This window comes from Condylura cristata, unplaced genomic scaffold (genome assembly GCF_000260355.1).
Source record: "Condylura cristata isolate star-nosed mole 26May11 unplaced genomic scaffold, ConCri1.0 scaffold00029, whole genome shotgun sequence".
Taxonomy (NCBI): domain Eukaryota; kingdom Metazoa; phylum Chordata; class Mammalia; order Eulipotyphla; family Talpidae; genus Condylura; species Condylura cristata.
This window is the reverse complement of record NW_004567130.1, coordinates 26,398,624-26,417,029: the sequence shown is the minus strand read 5'-3', so window position 1 is coordinate 26,417,029 and position 18,406 is coordinate 26,398,624. Positions and strand designations below refer to the sequence as shown.

Sequence of the window (18,406 nt, the reverse complement as noted above, 5' to 3'; positions counted from 1 at the left end):
GCGGCCCGTGTCCTTCCCCGATGGACGGTCGTGTGTTCCTGGCCGCTCTCCATGGCGAGGAGGCTCCAAGGTCGCCGGTTTGCAGAATTAAACCCGGTGTCGGTTCCGTCGTGTGCGTGTAGCTCAGTGGAGCTTCTTTCCCCACGTGGTGAGACAAATTCAGCTTTTCAAGGGCGGGGGACACTCCGGAGCAGCAGCCCTGCCTTCGCTTCAGGTTTGCGCTCCCTCCATCCCCGCTGACCGGGGCAGCAGCAGTAACAGCTACTGGGTCATTCACTAGGCCCTGGTGTGAGTTCCCGCATTTCATCTTCACAGATAATCACAATGGGCATCTTTTCTTTCCAGTTCTCTCTTCATTCCCTACAGATGAGGAAAGTGGAGCTTCCTTCTTTGTTTCGTTTGTCTAAGGTGGCACAGCCAACGCTTGTTGGAGCTAGGGCTTGAAGCGGGAACCGTAACAGACTCACCCTTCACCATTAGGCCAGACACCATTTCACTTCCACCTGACTTGCCAGAGTCTCACAGGTGGTAAGTGACCGAGAGGGGACTCTGATTTCCATTTTCCAGGGCTGCATACCCCCATGCCCTCCAGCTGTGTTCAGAGGGCAGGGGGGTACAGGACACAAGCGTGGTAGTGGACGGACACCCAGGTCCATACACAGTGAGGCGTTCACAGTTTGTGCTTGTTACGTAGCTTGTGCAGAAGCTGCATGCAAATATGTTTTCTTCTAAATTTTATTTATTGCTGCATACAAGAGCTGGGGTACAGGCCAGAGGTGCAGGGGACTGGGGTGGGGTGGTGAAAGGATTCACTAGGCACAAAGTGGGGAGCAGAGTGGGGACTGACTGAAACCCACTGCTGAGGGAGCAGCGGGTGAGACAGGAGAGGTCTGCTGCGCCGGTGGGTCCCTCCCCGGCCCTCGCAGGGAATCCAGCTCTTGCTGCAGTGGCTGCACATGGCTTCATAGTGCTGAGACTTCACCCCTTATACCACCAGGGTGGCCCCATAAAGACATGTTTTTGATTAATCAAATAAGATCCAGTACTCTGTTTTATATAATGATTTATTTTTACATTATTCTGTGCATTTTTCCATCTCAGTGATTCAGTATTCCTAGCAATAATTGGATTTCCGAAATTTTTCTTGACCAAAGAAAATGCCTTTGGTGCTCCATAAATCATTTAGAGTTAATTTTGAACTATCCGATAAGAAAAAAAAAACTTGGCCATTTCGTATCACTAAATATAAGGATATATTAACCTGACATGACATGTCAGACACGGTCTCAAGACTCAAACCAGAATTATGTCGCTTTTGTTCTGGTTACATGGGAAGAGGATTAGAGGAGCCTTTCTGTAGGGACCCAAGGAGATGTAATAAACACCGGCAGGAATAGGACAAGAAAGGGCACAGACTGTTCTTAGTACTTTTGACACACAGACGTCGGTGCACCCCAGCTTTTGTTGTTTAGTGCCAGCCACTGTTCCTTGAATTCACACGTTCGTTAGCACACAGGACCAAGCTCTCATGTGGTGGTGCCTGTCACCCACAACCAGCCAAAAGCCCAAGGACAGTTTATCCTTTCGGGTGGGTGACATGATCATAGTGAACCTCAGGCCAGAGGAAACTTGCTCCGAGTTGCAGGCAGTACGCTGTAGAGCTGAGATTTGAAGGCAGGCCTGCTCCCTGGAGAGCCCCAGCCCTTCCTGAGTGTCAGATGCAGCCGCTGGACGGTTACTTGGACTGACTGCCAGAGAGTTCGGGTTTTACGACCTTTGGAAACCTTGCCAGTGACCTCAGCTCTTACTGACTTGTTGAGGGTAGGAGTGATCTGGATGATTGTGAAATTGGGGTGGCTTGAAATTCTATTTTTGGTGTTCATGCTTGGAACAGCTTTTGTGCAGCAGTTTGATTAGTTGAAAGACCTTCACAGTGCCTTTTTTCATAAATTGCTAAGTTGGGCATTGCTCTTTTGGTTTGCGACAACCATCTGACCTTAGTAGAACACCTCTTTATTATTCTCTCTTTGCTAGAGTTATTCTCTTGTGCTATGTGATTCTTTTTTTTTTTTTCTTTTTTAAAGATGTATTTATTACGTATACAGAACTGGGGTATAAGTCAGAGGTGCAGGGTGGTGAGAGCATTCACCAGCGACAGAGCGGGGAGCAGAACAGGCAGATCAATGAAGCACACTGCTGAGGGGAGCAGCGGACGGGTCAGGAGAGGTCAGCCACGCCATGTGGTCACCTCCGGGGCAGGCGGGGATCGAACTCGCACTGAAGCGGCTGTGCCTCGCTTGCGGTGCTGCGTCCTGACCCTCTGTGCCACCAGGGAGGGCCGCTATGTGTGTTTTTTTTATTTTAGTAACCTATTTATTTGTATAAAATAGTTTATTTTTACATCATTTTGTTCATGCTATGTGGTTCTTAACAGGTTTTGTACTCTTATGTGACTTGGTGAGCACCAGTGGTTTCTTCTACCATTATTAATAATTTTTAATTGTTTTCAGTGGCTAGGGGGATGGGAGGGGTGGAAATAGTGATCACGTATGGCACTAAATAAATTTGTATAGAATATAGGAATTGTAGTTCCTGTAGGTCAGCGATTTCAGAATAGAAAAAGATATTTCAAGAAAAAAATATCCCCATAGTCTTTAGAATACACGAGTACACATCCATTCGTACACACTCACATTGCTGACTCGGTTTTTGTCCTGTTTTACCGACTTGCAGCCTGGCTCTCGTCTGAGTTAGGTATAACACATTTCCCAGCTGTGTTTCCTGAGTGATAATCACTTCTTCAGTGAGTTAGGACATTTCCCTTTGGTGCCTGGTTAAACTGCAAGTACTTACTCCAGTGTAGTTCATTAGTAAAAACTCCTGTCATCAATCAGATGTGCTATTTATCCTGAGTCCCGTGCCACTGTTGGGCAGTGTTAGCTCTGTCTTGTCCTGACAGGTCTTGTCCTGTCCCCAGAATTGGCAGGACATCATGATGAGTGAAGACAATTTTACCTTTTTATAAAAAAGTCACTTGGCACAAGTTATTTTCCTCTTTTCTGAAATTTTCACCATTTATAAACCCTCCCTGGTGGTACAGTGGGCTAAAGCACAGCACTAGGAAAGCTAAAGCCACTTCCGCAGGAGTTCGATCCCCGCCTGCCCCGAGGAGAGCCACTTGAGAGCCACAGGGCGCGGCAGACCTCTCCTGACCCGCCCGCTGCCCCCCTCTGCAGTGGACTTTGTCAGTCAGCCTGTTCTGCTCCCCGCTCTGTCTCTGAGGAGTCCTCTTACCGCGCCTGCACTTCTGGCTTGTGTTCCAGTTCTGTATGAATAAATTAAAAAAAAAAAAAGTTCTGAAAAAAAAAAATTAAAAACTTAGTGGGCAGAAAAGCCCTAAAAGAATGCAAAGCATCGAGAGCAGTAGGAACATAGGATGATGATTTTTATGAAGTAGGAAATAGATTTTTATGAACTATTAGGAATTTTCCCCCATCACATACATTATTTTTGTTATTTAAAAAATCTGTTCAAGAGTTCTTGAAAGGTCTAATTTAATTGTGGGATGTCGTCACTACTAATTAGGTTAGGCTTCTATTGTGGTCAGCTCATAGGTATGTAGCTCTCGCTTCTCTGATAGTTCATTTCTAGAATACTTTTTCCTAGAGTTTTGTACGGTTTTTGTGTTTCTTTATTAAACTTACTTACTCTTGGCCTAATGTGTGCGAGGCACAGTGTTGAGGTTAGGGATGCGTGAACACTCAACAACAGGTTCTGTTTTCAAGGAGTTTGTCGTCTCCACAGGCCCTTATAGTGGTGCTACACAGAATCATTACATATTTGTGTTAGTGCTTTGAAGGCAAATGCAGGTTGCCCTGAGATCATGCAGTATGGTCATCGACTGCTGGGGACAAGTCAAGAAAAGATTCCCTGTGCAGTGATGTTTTACTCTGCACATAAAAGAAGGAAGCGGTTTATCAGGCCAGGAGGTGGAGAGAGAGTGATGAAGAGAGAATATGAGGAGGTTGTTCGACGCAAGGACTTAGAAGAGGCTTGTGGTTGGAATGTGGTGCTGGATGGCGGAGATGAGGCGGCGGGTGTCGGTGTGCTCAGCCGCGCAAGCCATTGGAACGATTTGCAGTTTTTAAAGAGACACTAGGAAGCCCAGCAGAGATTTAACCAGGGGAGTGGGATGATCAAGCTTGCATTTTAAAAAGGGGGTTCTTAATACTGTGGGGGAAATACCGTAAAAGAGTGCCGGTGTGGGTGTGAGCCTTCAGTTGGGGACAGTCATTTAAGGGGACTTCTCCCTTCGAACCCCCAGTCTTACACGTAGTAGGTATTTAACAGTCTTGTGAACTGGAAGAATGTTTCCCCTACAGTCTGAATTGGTAAAAGCAAGGTTCCTGTTCTTATACATTTAAAATCTTCAAGGAGAGGGCTGTAGTTTAAGGTGGAGCTATTTTGTATTTAGTTTTGTTTTCTAAATTGCAGCAGTATCTTTTAATAGTATCTGAAGCTCTTGTAGGAAGTAGCCTGCACAGGCTGTCATTTCAGTAACTGGAGACTCTCGCAGCTGGAGAGCAAACTTAAAGGCCTTCCTTTTTATTTGCACGCTGCTGCCTCCCCTGCTGTCAGTATCCCGAAGTGTGGTTGGGCAGATTACTCCCAGGGCCTTTCCTACAGGGCAGACAGACAATACATCCCTTGTACCAGGGCCCACTGTTGTCTGTAACTGCATGGACGAGGAGCTTCTGTCAGAAGTGTCACCAGGAGGGTGGCTTGGTCACTTATTCAGCAGATTTTGATAGTCTCTTGTCAATGATTAAACCCAGTGTTTCCCAAATTTCTATCATTCTTTTACCCAATCGGATTATTTTTCTCTCAACTGACTTTTTTTTAAGATTTATTCATTTATGCAGGCCAGAGATGCCGGGGTGAGAGGCTTCACCAGAGACAGAGTAGGGGGCAGAACAGGCAGATCGACGAAGTCCACTGCTGAGGGGAGCAGCGGGCGGGTCAGGAGAGGTCTGCTGCTTGCCCAATATGTGGGTCACTCCCTGGCCTGTGGGTCAGACTCAGGCCACAGTGGCTAGCCAGTGACTGTTGATAGCACTGAGACTTTACCCCTGAGCCATCAGGGAGGTCCTTAGTTAACTTTTAAAGTTAAATTTAAAATAATCTGTATCACTATCACTCATGCAAAATTTATCACTTCCCGTGGTGGGGGTGGGGGTTGGGGGGCATCACACATAATACTAAATGCGGTGAAAAATGAAGCAGTTATTGAAGTCTTAACTAGAGTCTGATACTTGTGAAACTGAGTCAGAGACCTGTTCCTTCCTATTAAAAAGAAGATACTACCGAGTATTAGTGATATCCAGGCTTATACTAACCATCTCCTTAATTAAAGGAAAATTTAGAAAAGAGATCACTTTTTCACTGTGAATGTTGGTGCTGTCTCCCAAGGACCATCTGAAGATACTAGCATTGGAGTGATACCCATACTTTGAAGACATATCTTACTGCTTTCTCCTATCTTGTGTACCGTTTCTTATTGTTTCTTGGCCCACTTTGGCATGAGTGATTTGGGTTTGCTCCAGTTGTTACAACACAGTCCTCAGGGCCAAGCCATAATAACCCTCAAATAGTTTTATGAAGACTGACTGAAAAAGACAGGCCTAGGATATCGCTCTTTAATTGGCCTGTTTTCTCCAAGGGTTACATAACTTTCATTCTGTAGTAAGTAATGTAAAATGAAATAAATAAACTTCTCCCCAAAGACTCAATTATCAATCATTAGTCACCTAGGCACCCAGGAACGGGGAACCTGACAGTGGAAATGAATGTGGTGGACTGTCCTGGTTAAAACTCTTCTGGGCCCAAGGAGCCGAAACCTGTAAACACGAGTGGGCTGCTGAAGACCCCCTGGTAACCCAGGGCATGCAGGGATGCAGTGTCCCAGGGTCTCGTGAAACAGAAGGCTCTTAGGAACGGAAGCTGCTTCCTCAGCTACTCGTCTCTGCTTTGCTCTGTATTCTTTGCTTGGTTCTGTAGACTGGTCTTTTCTAATTACTCATCAGTTTACCCAGGTCCCAAACTTGTTTTGAGACCACTCTAAGCAGTACTAGAAAAGGGAGCAGTCATTAGCTTCTCTCCTCAGTTCAGTCTCCCCTGCTTCTTCCCCCAAGTTTTTGATAGAGAATTGACTCTTTTATAGGCTATGTGAATAAAAAGTCAAATGATAACCCCTTTACTTCATATCAGCCAGCTTGCATCCGCCTTCAAAATGGAAATTCTGGAGCTGCCACTGATAACTTCAGACTCAAAATATGTATTGCCTCCCAAATGAGGTTCCCTGTAGCTTTCTGACTCTGTCCTTTTCAGTGTTATAGTTAGATAACTCCGGAGGAAACTGATTTACCCTAAGTCAGATGTCCACCCTGTTGGACGGCAGTTACGTGGTCGTCCCATCCCTCACCTTCAGCAGAGGCACTGGAAACCATCCCATAGAAGGGGGTATCAGCAGTAGGAATAGTATATCTGCCTTGTCTTCTGCACAGGAAGGAGTTAATACCCTATACACATGACCTCTGTCTGGTGTAATCCATTATGGACAGCTCCTCAGAATTTGGGCCTCCTCAAAGATGTCTGTCTCCTCTGAGATGACGTCAAGATATGTTCTATGAATCTGGAATCTTTCTTTTAAAAAGATTATTTATGTGTACAAGAACTGGGGTTAGCCAGAGGTGTGAGGGGTGAGAGGATTCACCATAGACAGAGTGGGGATCAGACTAGGCAGATGGGCTGAAATACACTGCTGAGGCGGGCAGTGGGCGGCACAGGAGCGGTCTGCCGCGCCACGTGGGTCAGCTCCTGGCCGGGGATCGAACTTGTGCTGCAGTGACTGGGGAGAGCTTGATAGCACTGTGTCTTTAACCCCTGTGCCACCAGAGAGGCTCCGAACCTGGAATCTTATGGACTGGGTCGGAAGTAACCTAGAACTGACTCAGAATGAGATCAATGTTGAGTTATTAGGAAGGGAAACGTCATTTAGTGAACTGACCTATCTGTCAGGTATCCTGTAAAGACAAATAATGATGGGCCCATTGACTGAGGTTTGGTTTTAAAAAACCAAATATTTGAATATTCAGGCCACAATTGTATGTTTTTAGGTTTTTGTCATTCTCCAATATCTTTATCCGAGGTCTTTAACTTTCCTTTTTATATTGTGATTTTCTCCAGCTTGAGCTTCTTGAGCTTTTCCCTGGCATTATTGGTGCTTATCACTATTAAGCTCATTGAAAAAAAATGGAGAGATTGGACTTGTGTGTTCATGTGGTTGTTGGTTAAAAGTTTTAATAGTCATTGGGGCAAATTGGTAGTTTCTGTTATTTGGCATCCCCTGTACCTAGTTTCTGTACCTTTGTCACTTGCTGATTTGGGACTTTGATGAGTAAAGAGGAGCCCGAAGCGATAGTAGATTGTGAGCTGGCTTGTGTTCAGTCTCACTTTTTCTGTATTTAGAATTGACATGTACTTCCTTGCTTCTCACTTACAGCACTTCTCATTTTTCTTTTCTGGGAATGCATTGTTGCTTTTACTAGACATTTAAAAAACTAGTAGGCTTTACTTTTTAGCGTGAACTTAGGTTTATAGAAAAATGGGCCATTCCTGGTGGCGCAGGAGATTAAAGCACAGCACAAAGAAGCTAGCCGCAGCCGCGTCAGCATGAGTTCCATTCCCGGCCTGGCCAGGGAGCTGACCCCAGGGCGCGGCAGACCCCTCCTGACCCGCCCGCTGCTCCCCTCAGCAGTGGACTTCGTCGATCTGCCTGTTCTGCTCCCTGCTCTGTCTCTGGTGAAGCCTCTCACCCTCCGCACCTCTGGCCTGAACCCCTGTCTTGTTGCATAAATAAATAAATCTTTAAAAACTAAATGAGCGCTAAGTACAGAGTTCTGTATGTCCCTACATTTCCATCCTTTTCTCCCCCATTTCCCGTTAGTATATTAGTGTGGTGCGTTCGCTAAGTTGCAGGGCCACCTCGATGTTAGTGTTAGCTAAAGTTTACAGTTTACTTTAGTTTACATTTGGGCTCATTTTATGATTCGTCATTTCTCTGGGTTTGACAGATAGGACTCGTAACCATCATTACATTATTGTACAAGTTTGCTTCATTGCCTATGTTCTACCCACTTACCTCCCTCTAAACCCCTGGTGACCAGTAATTGTTTCACTCTTTGTTTTCTCTTCTAGACTCTCTTATGATTGGGATCATATAGCTTATAACCATGTCATACTAACTTCTTCAGCAATAGGCATTTAAGGTTCATTATTTTGAGGCTTGATAGCTTTTTTGTTTTTTATCACTGAATCATATTTCATTGTGTAAATATTCCACAGTTTTATTCACTTGCTCTTGAAAGACACCTTGGTTGCTTCCAAATGTTGACAATTAGGAATAAAGCTGCTGTAACATTTGTGTATAGGTTTTTGGGTAGAGGTAAGTTTTCACCTACTTTGGGTAGACCCGTGGAACACAATTGCTAGGTCATGTCATCAGACTGTAGCTTTGTAAGAAAGTACCAAACTGCTTTCCGAAGTGGCTGAACCAGTCTGTGTCCTCCCGACATGAGGAGATTACTGTCGCTCTGCTTTCTCAGCAGTGTTGGCTCACTGTCGTCTGGCCGCCTCTGTCCTGTGTTGCTTTGGGACTGTCATGTTAGTAGTAGCAGGTTGCGGCCTGACCTGTACACAGTTAAATTTCTATATTTTCTGTAATAATATCATAGTTTATTTTTACATCATTTCGTGCATTTTTCCATCACAGTTACGTTTATTTTCTTATAGATCTTTTAATCTGAAAATGAGTCTTTTATTAGACTTTTGAGTAATATTTGAGTGCTTCCTCCTCTCCCCCCCCACATATTTATAGCTGTTTCCCATTGTTCTTAAAATTTGGAATAAATATATAACTAAGGGAACTTAGAAATCAGTCTTATTCAAGCAAAGTCAGTGCTAGATTGTATTTTACCCAGAGTGTCCTTGTCTACTCTTGATGATACTGAACCTTAACTCCATCCCAAGTGTTATAGTAAAATCTTTTTTTCCCCCCAGCAAAATATACTTAACTCTGTGGCAAAGTATGTACTCAGTACATATATATATATATATTTTTTTTTTTAAAGATTTATTTATTTATTTGTACAGAACTGGGGTACAGGCCAGAGATGCAGAGGGTGAGAGAATTCACCAGAGACAGAGCGGGGAACAGAACAGGCAGATCGACGAAGCACACTGCTGAGGGGAGCAGCGGGGGGTCAGGAGAGGTCTGCCGCGCCATGTGGTCACCTCCGGGGCAGGCGGGAATCGAACTCATGCGGAAGTGGCTTTAGATTCTCAGTGCCGTGCTTTAACCCGCTGCGCCACCAGGGAGGGCCGTACATATATATATTTTTAAAAGAGTTATTTATGCATACAGGCCAGAGATGCGGAGGGTGAGAGGATTCACCAGGGACAGAGCGGGGAGCAGAACAGGCAGATCGACGAAGTCCACTGCTGAGGGGAGCAGCGGGCGGGCCAGGAGAGGTCTGCCGCGCCCTGTGGGTCAGCTCCCTGGCCCAGGGTCCAAAATCATTCTGCATTGGTGCTTTAACCCCTTGTGCCAACTGGGAGGGCCTTCAAGACATATACTTTATGAAGAAACATGGTCCATTTGTCAGGGTTGAAGCTTAAGTATTACACAGGGTCCCTTTTTTTGGTTGAATTACTTACTGGGTGACTTACTTTATTATTTTATTATTATTAATAATATTTAATAACGGATTATTATTATTAACATTGATTATTTTATTATTAATAAACTTTATTATTTTCCATTGGCAAAAATACTGCCAAAAATGCCGTCATTCTTCCTTTTTAAAATTCATTCTTCATTAAGGGCAGATAAAACGGGATTATATTGCTTTTGGTCAAGAAATAACTCATATATATTTCTCATATAACCCTGCGCACCGTGTGTGCATACATATACTAGAGTGTGTGTGCATATACTGTAGGACTGTGACTGTACCCTTACCATCTGAGCCATTAGAGTCAGAATCAGTTTTGTGGTATTTTTAATATTGAATTCAGATACTTTATGTACCAGTCCGTGCATTTCCTGTTTTCAGCTTCCTTTTTTTTTTATAGATTATCTCGATAATGGTAATAATAAAATGGCAATCCAGCAAGCAGATAAGCTGTTGAAGAAGCACAAAGATCTTCATTGTGCTAAGGTAAGTCTGTTTGTTCCTTTGGTGTTGGGTTACCTGTACTTGTGGGTTATATATTACACTATTTAAATGGAAAAGCTGTTTAATTCATCTTTTTAGAGACTGTCTTATTCAGAGAGTTTTAAGCCATTTATTTTTCTGACCACTTGAATGCTGTAAATAGCTTATCTAGCTTAATTATTTAATTTATTTTACAGAGTTCTTTTAAGCAATGTTGAATATTAATATGACTGAAATAGGGAAGACCTTGATTTATTGATGTTTTTAATAAAATAGTTATCAGCAACATAGACATACCTTCAGCTTGTGCTTTTAGAATTAGCTTTCTTTGGTTCCAATTTCCTTTTCCTTCCTTTTAAAACTGCTCCGGTTTTCCTTTCTCTCAGGTCTTAAAGGCAATTGGTTTCCAGAGAACTGGTAAGCAAGAGGAGGCCTTCACCTTGGCACAGGAGGTGGCGGCCCTTGAACCCACAGATGACAACTCGCTGCAGGCACTGACTATTCTTTACCGGGAGATGCATCGGCGTATGTTTTTTTCTTTTCATTGTTTTAAACTGGATATTTCTGATTAAGTTCTCATGGTTTAAGTGAATGGCAAGTGGCAAAACTGGTGGTATGAGAAGACTGTAGAAAAAGAGGAGATTTTACATATAGCAGAACCTTTGAACTGGAGGGAGGCTTGAGCTTCATTTTGACTTGTTAAAATGAAAGAATTGCCTTTTGTCCACTTTGTAATATTTGTAATATCCTGAACCACAGACAAAAACAGAGTAGTATAATAAATTCCACTCTACCCACTACATACCTTCTGCAATTTATTGACCCATGGCCATTTTTACTTATGTCTCTCTCCCTGTCAGGTTATTTATAAGCATATTTCGATAATCTGTCGTTTTCACCTGTAAGTCAGTTGTCTCACAGTGTTTCATTGTTGACTTCTTAAGTATTTCATTTTAAAATAATACATGCATGATATATTAATAAGATGTTATGGATGACTATATTTTATGTAATGTGGGATAATGAACATTTATGAACCTACCACCCAACTTTAGAAAATAGTCAATGGTATGAAGGCTGCCAGTGTTTTCCATACCAATCTCATTTCCCCTTTTACCTCCCAACAAGTACTTGCTATTTTTATTATTTTTTATTCTCTAGGTTTTCTTTAAATCTTATCACATTTGACTTCTGAGTAATACATTATTACTTTTACTTAATTTTGAACTTAATATAGATGGGTTCATGCTGTGAAAGGTTTGTGACTTGCATTTTTCATCTAGTATCCAAGTTATTCATTCATTTTCCACAAAAGTGATGACTACACTTTTGGATTGGAGATGTTAGTTTGTAGGGTATATGTATATTCAACTTAAAGACAGTGTCAGCTTGTTCTCGATTTACTCTTCCACTAGTAATATGCCAAGTTCTGATTGCTTCATATTCTTGACAACACACTTGGTATGCTTAGACTTTAAGATTAAACCACCATATTGTACCTATTAAATATACAATGTTATATGCCAATTTTTCCTCATGAAACTGGAAAAAAGAAAATAACATTTGCCAACATAGGCCAAAAATGTTATAGTTCAGTTTTGTTCTTCATTACTGTAAAACTTAAGTGCTGAAGTATTATATCTGCTTATTCAAGGATTATTTTGATCGAGGGATATCGATTCTTCTCTAGTGCTTAGAAAAAATCTATTTATCTGTCCTACAAGCATTGGATGAACATTTCTCAATAATAAATATTGTATCAGAGTCAAAGATGAAATGTTCTTTTTGCCCTCATGTTACTCATTCTTTAAGGGGAAATAGAACAGTAGACACTGTATTGCACTGTGTATTCGTAAATACTATAAGGGATATGTAAAATATTAAAGTGGCAGAGAGAAACAGTGACCACATAGGAGTAGAGGAGCAGAGATGGTGTTCAGGGAAGTTCTTGCAGACAGTATTACATTTGAATTGGGTATTATAGGATGGTCACTAAGTAGAAAGAGAAGAAAGGAGAATCTAGGCAGAAGGAACAGTGAAGGCATGGAGAATCTAGTGGATCCTAGCAGAAGTACAAGCAGTTTGATGTGGTTAGAGTACAGAGTATTGTGGGCCAGAGCTGGGGAGACAGGTTAGATCCTGTGGGTCTCATATATTTGAATATGATGAGGAGGCCTGACCAAAATCATACTTCATCTGTACCAGGAGAAGGAGTAATGATCAGATGAGGCAAAACAAATGCCTTTTTTAAAGATGGCGATATCCAATTCTTCTCCATCCTACCCCCCTAAAAATGCTCTTCAGGTCCAAATTATATATCGATAATTAAAGAAAATCCTATTTCTCTTTTATCTTAGCGGAGTTAGTTACAAAACTTTATGAGGCAGCTGTGAAGAAAGTTCCCAATAGTGAAGAATATCACTCACATCTCTTCATGGCCTATGCCAGAGTGGGTGAATACAAGAAGATGCAACAGGTAACCTAATCCCCAAACTCCCTGGGCTGTGGGATTTGCAATTAGTGGTGAAAGTCCCTTTAATGTGACTTAATTGCATTGTGTGTGGTGTGGTGTGTGGGTGGGGTGGGGTGTGGTGTGGTATGGTATGGTGTGGTGTGCCCTTGCATATTATTTATTAAAATGTTTTATTTGGGTAAATTTGATTGTTGTTCTTTTGTAGCCTGATGATATGTTTTGTTTGGTTCTGATAAGTCAGTTATGTGGTCGCTGTGCATCAGATAGATGTTCTGTTTTCAGAAAATGGGCACAAATCCCAAAGCAAAATATGAACTGATAATAGAAAGGTTAACTTTAAAATTTACATCTAATTTGTACATCTCACTATGTATAGCTTGTTGAGATTTTTTGTTACTAGGGGAATAATTCCCATTGCTTGGGATGCCTGACTTTTTTTTTTTTTTTGCTGGAAATAACTTTGTTATTTAGCACATTTTTAGATGCTCCTTGTACACATGTGAGGGAGCCTCATTTGGACACTGTTTTACACTAGTGGCTGGGTATAGCTGACATCTTTTACCCACTGAAACATGTACTGTTAAGCTCATAAAGGTTACTATGTCAAGTGAGTATTTTTTTAGCAATGCTTTTTTTTTTTGGTCTGTGATTAAAATGAAAGGCAGACTTTCTTAGTTGGATTTTTATTTTGGTTTTTTACTTAAATATAAAATTGTGCCAGTGGAGAACTAGGGAGGGTATAATAACTATTATGAATTAATGTAAAGTGGGTATTTCTTAAAAGTTGGCAACACTAACATCTACATGTAAATTCTTAATATCATTTTTACTTAAAGGAACATTTTTTTAAGCAACATATATTAACTGTCCTTTAATATGGGTATAAAGAAATATGGTTCATATAGAGGATCCATGTTCTTCCTATGTGGTAAATTAAAATGCAGCTCCTCGGGCCCTCCCTGGTGGCGCAGCGGGTTAAAGCACTGCACTGAGAATCTAAAGCTGCTTCAGCATGAGTTCGATTGCCGCCTGCCCCGGAGGTGACCACAGGGCGCGGCAGACCTCTCCTGACCCGCCTGCTGCTCCCCTCAGCAGTGTACTTCCATGATCTGCCTGTTCTGCTCCCCACTCTGTCTCTGGTGAAGCCTCTCACCCTCCACAACTCTGGCCTGTACCCCAGTTCTGTATGAATAAATAAATAAAATCTTAAAAAAAAAAAAATAAAAAATGCAGCTCCTCATCCCAAATAGCACTATGTGTTTGTTTGTTGACATAGCATGGTGTTTCCAAAGGATTTAATTGAAAATAATAGGCCTAAGGATATATATCAGAATGTTATCAGGCTATAAAGGGCCACGGTTACTTTTCATTCCTTTAAGCATATGTTGATTTTATGATCCAACAAAATATATGTATATTATGTATACACATAAAAGGACACTAACATAAGGTCATTCAATAATAACATTAAAGTGCATTTTGAAAGAAGGAAAAAATAATTTGCTATTTGAACAGATTTTATTTTGTATAGCTTAACATCACATGTTGGCAGAGTTATATAAAATCTTGTATCATGCTTTTTATGACATTGCTTCAGTGTGGTGCAGTTTGTTTTTAAAGTTCCTTATTATGTTGTTTCTTTTGCATTATCCCACACTTATGTTTTGAAAGAATGGAGTACTCTAGTGTTAAGTACTTGAGACTAGAATGTTTCATTTTTATTCTACCTTTGTTGCTGCTTAAGGTAGTTATTTTCTTTTTTAAGTATCTTATTTTAAATATTTTTATTTTTATATAGGAACTGGGGTGTAGGCTAAAGGTGTGGGGGCGAGAAGATTCATCAGAGACAGTGTGAGGAGCAGAACAGGTGGATCTACTGAAATACACTGCCAGAGAGAGCAGCAGGAGGGCGTGGTTAATTGCCAAGCTGGGGAATCAAGCTCAGGCCCTAGAAGTGAGAGCACTGAGTTAACCCTTAGGTCATCAGGGAGGCACTTTAAGGTAGTTTTTTTTTTTTTTTTTTTTTTTAGGTTAGTCTGTATGTTTTTTTGTTTTTGAAAATGAGATGTTAGCTGGGGTGATCAGTATTTTACAAACCAAACGTCATGTTTCATGAGAGTAAGGGCTTTTGTTCATGGCTGAATGCTTAGTTACTTGAATAGCATTTGGACAATAAAACAGTTAAATAAAGGACTGATTTGCATAAACTGGTAGAGGTAGGAAAGGAAGCCAGGGATTTAAACTTTAGGACTTCTACTGCCCTAAATGACATCTCTGGTAGGTTATACTTAAAATCTCTTGAATGAATGAAGAGTTCACGTGGTGATTAGGTTTTTTTTTTTTCCTGTAAGTGACATTCCCATTGTCTGACCAGTTTACAGCCATAGATATATTTTTTAAATAATATAGTAGTTTATTTTATATCATTTTGTGCATTTTCTCATCTCAGTTGTAATCCCTGTGAATTTCCCATCACCAAATCACCCGTGAGCCATTACCATGGTCCAGTGCATTTCCCTCCCCCCACTGTTTTTGATCCCATTCCCCACTCCACCCCCACAAAATGTCTCTGGTATATAGCTGTTATATAGTTGTTATTATTTTCTCCCCTGGCCCTTTATACTCCTGCTATGAGTGAAACCATCTGGTATTTTTCCTTTTCTTTCTGGCTTACTTCACTAAGCATGGTCTTTTCCAGCTCCATCCATGTTAACAGCCATATTTTTTAAACTTGTCTGTCACCAAGTTTGCTGTATTAGCAGAATGTTACTACAAGATAGTAGTAGCTATCTTGTCTTACCTTTTATAGAAGAAGTTATATTTATGTTCTATTCCTTTTTATCTCTGCGTGTAATAAAAATACTTTCCCCAAATTATCCAGAAGTATTAGTTTTCTAACAGTTTTTATGCATCCCTCCAGTTTGGTGTTAAAAGCAGGAACTTCAAACCATCTCAGATTCCCCCTACCCCAGGAGCGCAGTCTCCAGGTCAGCCCGATTCTACCTTTCGTGTCTTTGAGGTCTCCTCATGTTTGATCTGTCATCCTTATGGTGCCTTATCACCTTACCTATTTGTTTACCTATTTTCATCCTTTATTCTCAGCACTACTGTAAAACCCTCTTCGTAGAGGAGCAGGTAGATTCATACATGCCACTTCCTTAAGGCTCATTTTTTGATGACTGATTTCAAATACACCTCAATCTACCTTTCAGACTTTTTCTTACTATTTCTCTTAGTTTTGTTTTAGCCAAATGTTCTACTTGTTTATATTGATCTGCGTTCTTGGACTTTTTCTTTAATGTGTTCATTATTTTATTTGCTTTTGTCATTATTTAAACATTTTGTTCATGTTGTCCCTGTTTAGAATTGATTAAATCTCTTACCCATTTATCTCAGATAAATACTTAGATGCATTTTGCTCCATCTGGTCATGACCCTACTTTTTTTTTTTTAAGATCTATTTATGAATACAGAACTGGGGTACAGGCCAGAGGTGCAGGGACAATGAGAGGATTCACCAGAGACAGAGTGGGGAGCAGAACAGGCAGATGGACTGAAGCACACTGCTGAGGGGAGCAGCGGGCGGGTTAGGAGAGGTCCCCTGCACCTGGCTAGGGATCGAGCTCTTGCTGCAGAGGCGATGGTAGCTTCGTGGTGCTGTGCTTTAACCCGTTATGCCACTAGGAAGGGCCCGTGTCCCTACTTTTAGATACTTGTATATTACACATACCATACTGAATAGTGCTATTTCCAGATACCATTCTTCCCTAACCTAAAAATTATTCTTTGAGCTAAATAATAGTAATCTTGTCTAATGAAGTTTAAATATATTATCCTGGCTTCTGCCACCACTATAGTAGATTGTAGTATTTTCTAGAAATAATAGGCTTTAATTTGAGAAATCTGATTCAAAAGATGAAATATTCCCAACATCGCGAAGTACAGTGTCATAATTGCCTCTGTTGCTTTCTGATAATGAATATCCAAGTCAATGGACTTTTACTGGAACATGTAAATGTATTTTTCTAGAAAATTTGCCACATATCCTAGGTCATTAATTGCTTTCTGTATATTTTCTAAATTACTTATGGTTCTTTCTCTTTCAGGCTGGCATGGCTTTATATAAGATCGTCCCCAAAAACCCTTACTATTTTTGGTCTGTGATGAGCTTAATTATGCAGGTGAGTATGGTGTTCAGAATGGGAATGAGATTTGTTCTTATTTTTACATACTATAGCTATAGTCCTTCATGCATCTTCTGAACACTGTGAGCACCTGTCTTGGCATATGACCAGTGGGGGCTCTGCGTATTATTACTGACTTTATGGGAGGTTTTACCATTCCTTGTGACTTGGTATATCAGCCCATTTGTATGTAGCACAGACTATTTTCCCCTGCATCTTAGAACTGTTGCTGGGTTATTTTATCAAGTTTGAGTCTCAAAATGTTTGATAGTGACCTGAGATCTGTCTTTAAGAAATAATATTGTTATTTAATGAACAGGACATGAACTGGGTGGCCCTGTATTATCACATCTGCTTTCTGAGTCTCATTTTACTCTTGCAGAAATGAGATGTTTACTTTCAAGAGCTACTATAAGGTGTAAAATGAGCTACTGTGTATGTGAGGGTGGGGAAGAAGGGAAAATAATATAGAACTCAGAATAGGGAGACACTGGATTGGACAGTTTACATAGTGACTTTATCTCCATCTTGGAGGGATAATGAAGAGTCTTAGTTTTTTTAAAGATGTATTTTTATTTATGCATAGAAGAATTGGGGTATAAGCCAGAGTTGTAGGAGATAAGAGGATTCACCAGAGACAGAGTGGGGAGCAGAACAGGTGGATCTACTGAAATAAACGGCTGAAGGGAGCAGCAGGCAGGACAGGAGAGGTGTGCCGTGCCCTGTGGGTCACGCCGCGGATCCGGGGATTGAACTCAAGCTGCAGTGGCTTCCATAACTTGATAGAATTGTGACTTTAACCCCTGTGCCACCAGGCAGGCCCCTGATAAGGATTCTTTTAACCTTAGTTTATTTATAAGACAAACATAAAAGGTACTTTGAAAGGTCTGCAGCATAAATGAACTGTGCAGAATCTGACAGTGCTAAAGTTGTTGATAAGATACATTGATATTAAAGATCAATTTAAGGGCATTGTAGCTATAAAAATGGAAGGAATTGACATTTTCCTTCTAGTGCCTGAAATCTCAAAAAGAAATGGGAAGCTTTTGAATACCTGATGACACAACAAACAATATATGCAGTCCTCCTCTTAATATACTTTTACGAAAAAAGAATTTAAAGTTAGGTCATTTAATGAACAGTATTTCAAGAATACAAAATGTACTGAATCTTCAGTAATCTCTTATAAGGCAGCCACTCTAATGTCTCTTCTTGGCAAGTTCAAATTAGGTCTGATATTTAACAGTGGGTTGTTGATTAATGTGCTGAAGTTACTGATGGTCTACATGAAACGAATAGTGCAAAGTACAGAGAAATTAGAAGACATTAATTTTTCTCCTTTAGTCTATATCAGCACAGGATGAAAATCTTTCAAAAACTATGTTTCTGCCCCTTGCTGAGAGAATGGTAGAAAAAATGGTGAAAGAGGACAAGATAGAAGCGGAGGCTGAAGTGAGTAATTTTTTTTTTTTTTT

At 40.9% G+C, this 18,406-nt stretch overlaps 1 protein-coding gene across 4 annotated transcripts in view; it reads left to right on the top strand.

The window, feature by feature from the left end:
* Window positions 1–6: 6 nt before the first annotated feature.
* NAA25 (N(alpha)-acetyltransferase 25, NatB auxiliary subunit) overlaps window positions 7–18,406 on the top strand; it is a 60,200-nt gene continuing 41,800 nt past the window's right edge. The window contains exons 1-7 of one of the 4 annotated variants that reach the window (XM_012731096.1): window positions 7–148; window positions 409–528; window positions 10,192–10,277; window positions 10,661–10,799; window positions 12,632–12,750; window positions 16,854–16,928; window positions 18,276–18,383. In XM_012731096.1, coding sequence (XP_012586550.1) covers window positions 10,218–10,277; window positions 10,661–10,799; window positions 12,632–12,750; window positions 16,854–16,928; window positions 18,276–18,383 — 501 coding nt within the window. In that variant the 5' untranslated portion in view covers window positions 7–148; window positions 409–528; window positions 10,192–10,217. Of the gene's footprint in view, window positions 289–345; window positions 529–10,191; window positions 10,278–10,660; window positions 10,800–12,631; window positions 12,751–16,853; window positions 16,929–18,275; window positions 18,384–18,406 lie in introns of all 4 variants that reach the window. The other 3 variants (XM_012731095.1, XM_004691073.2, XM_012731094.1) reach the window with 3 other exon arrangements.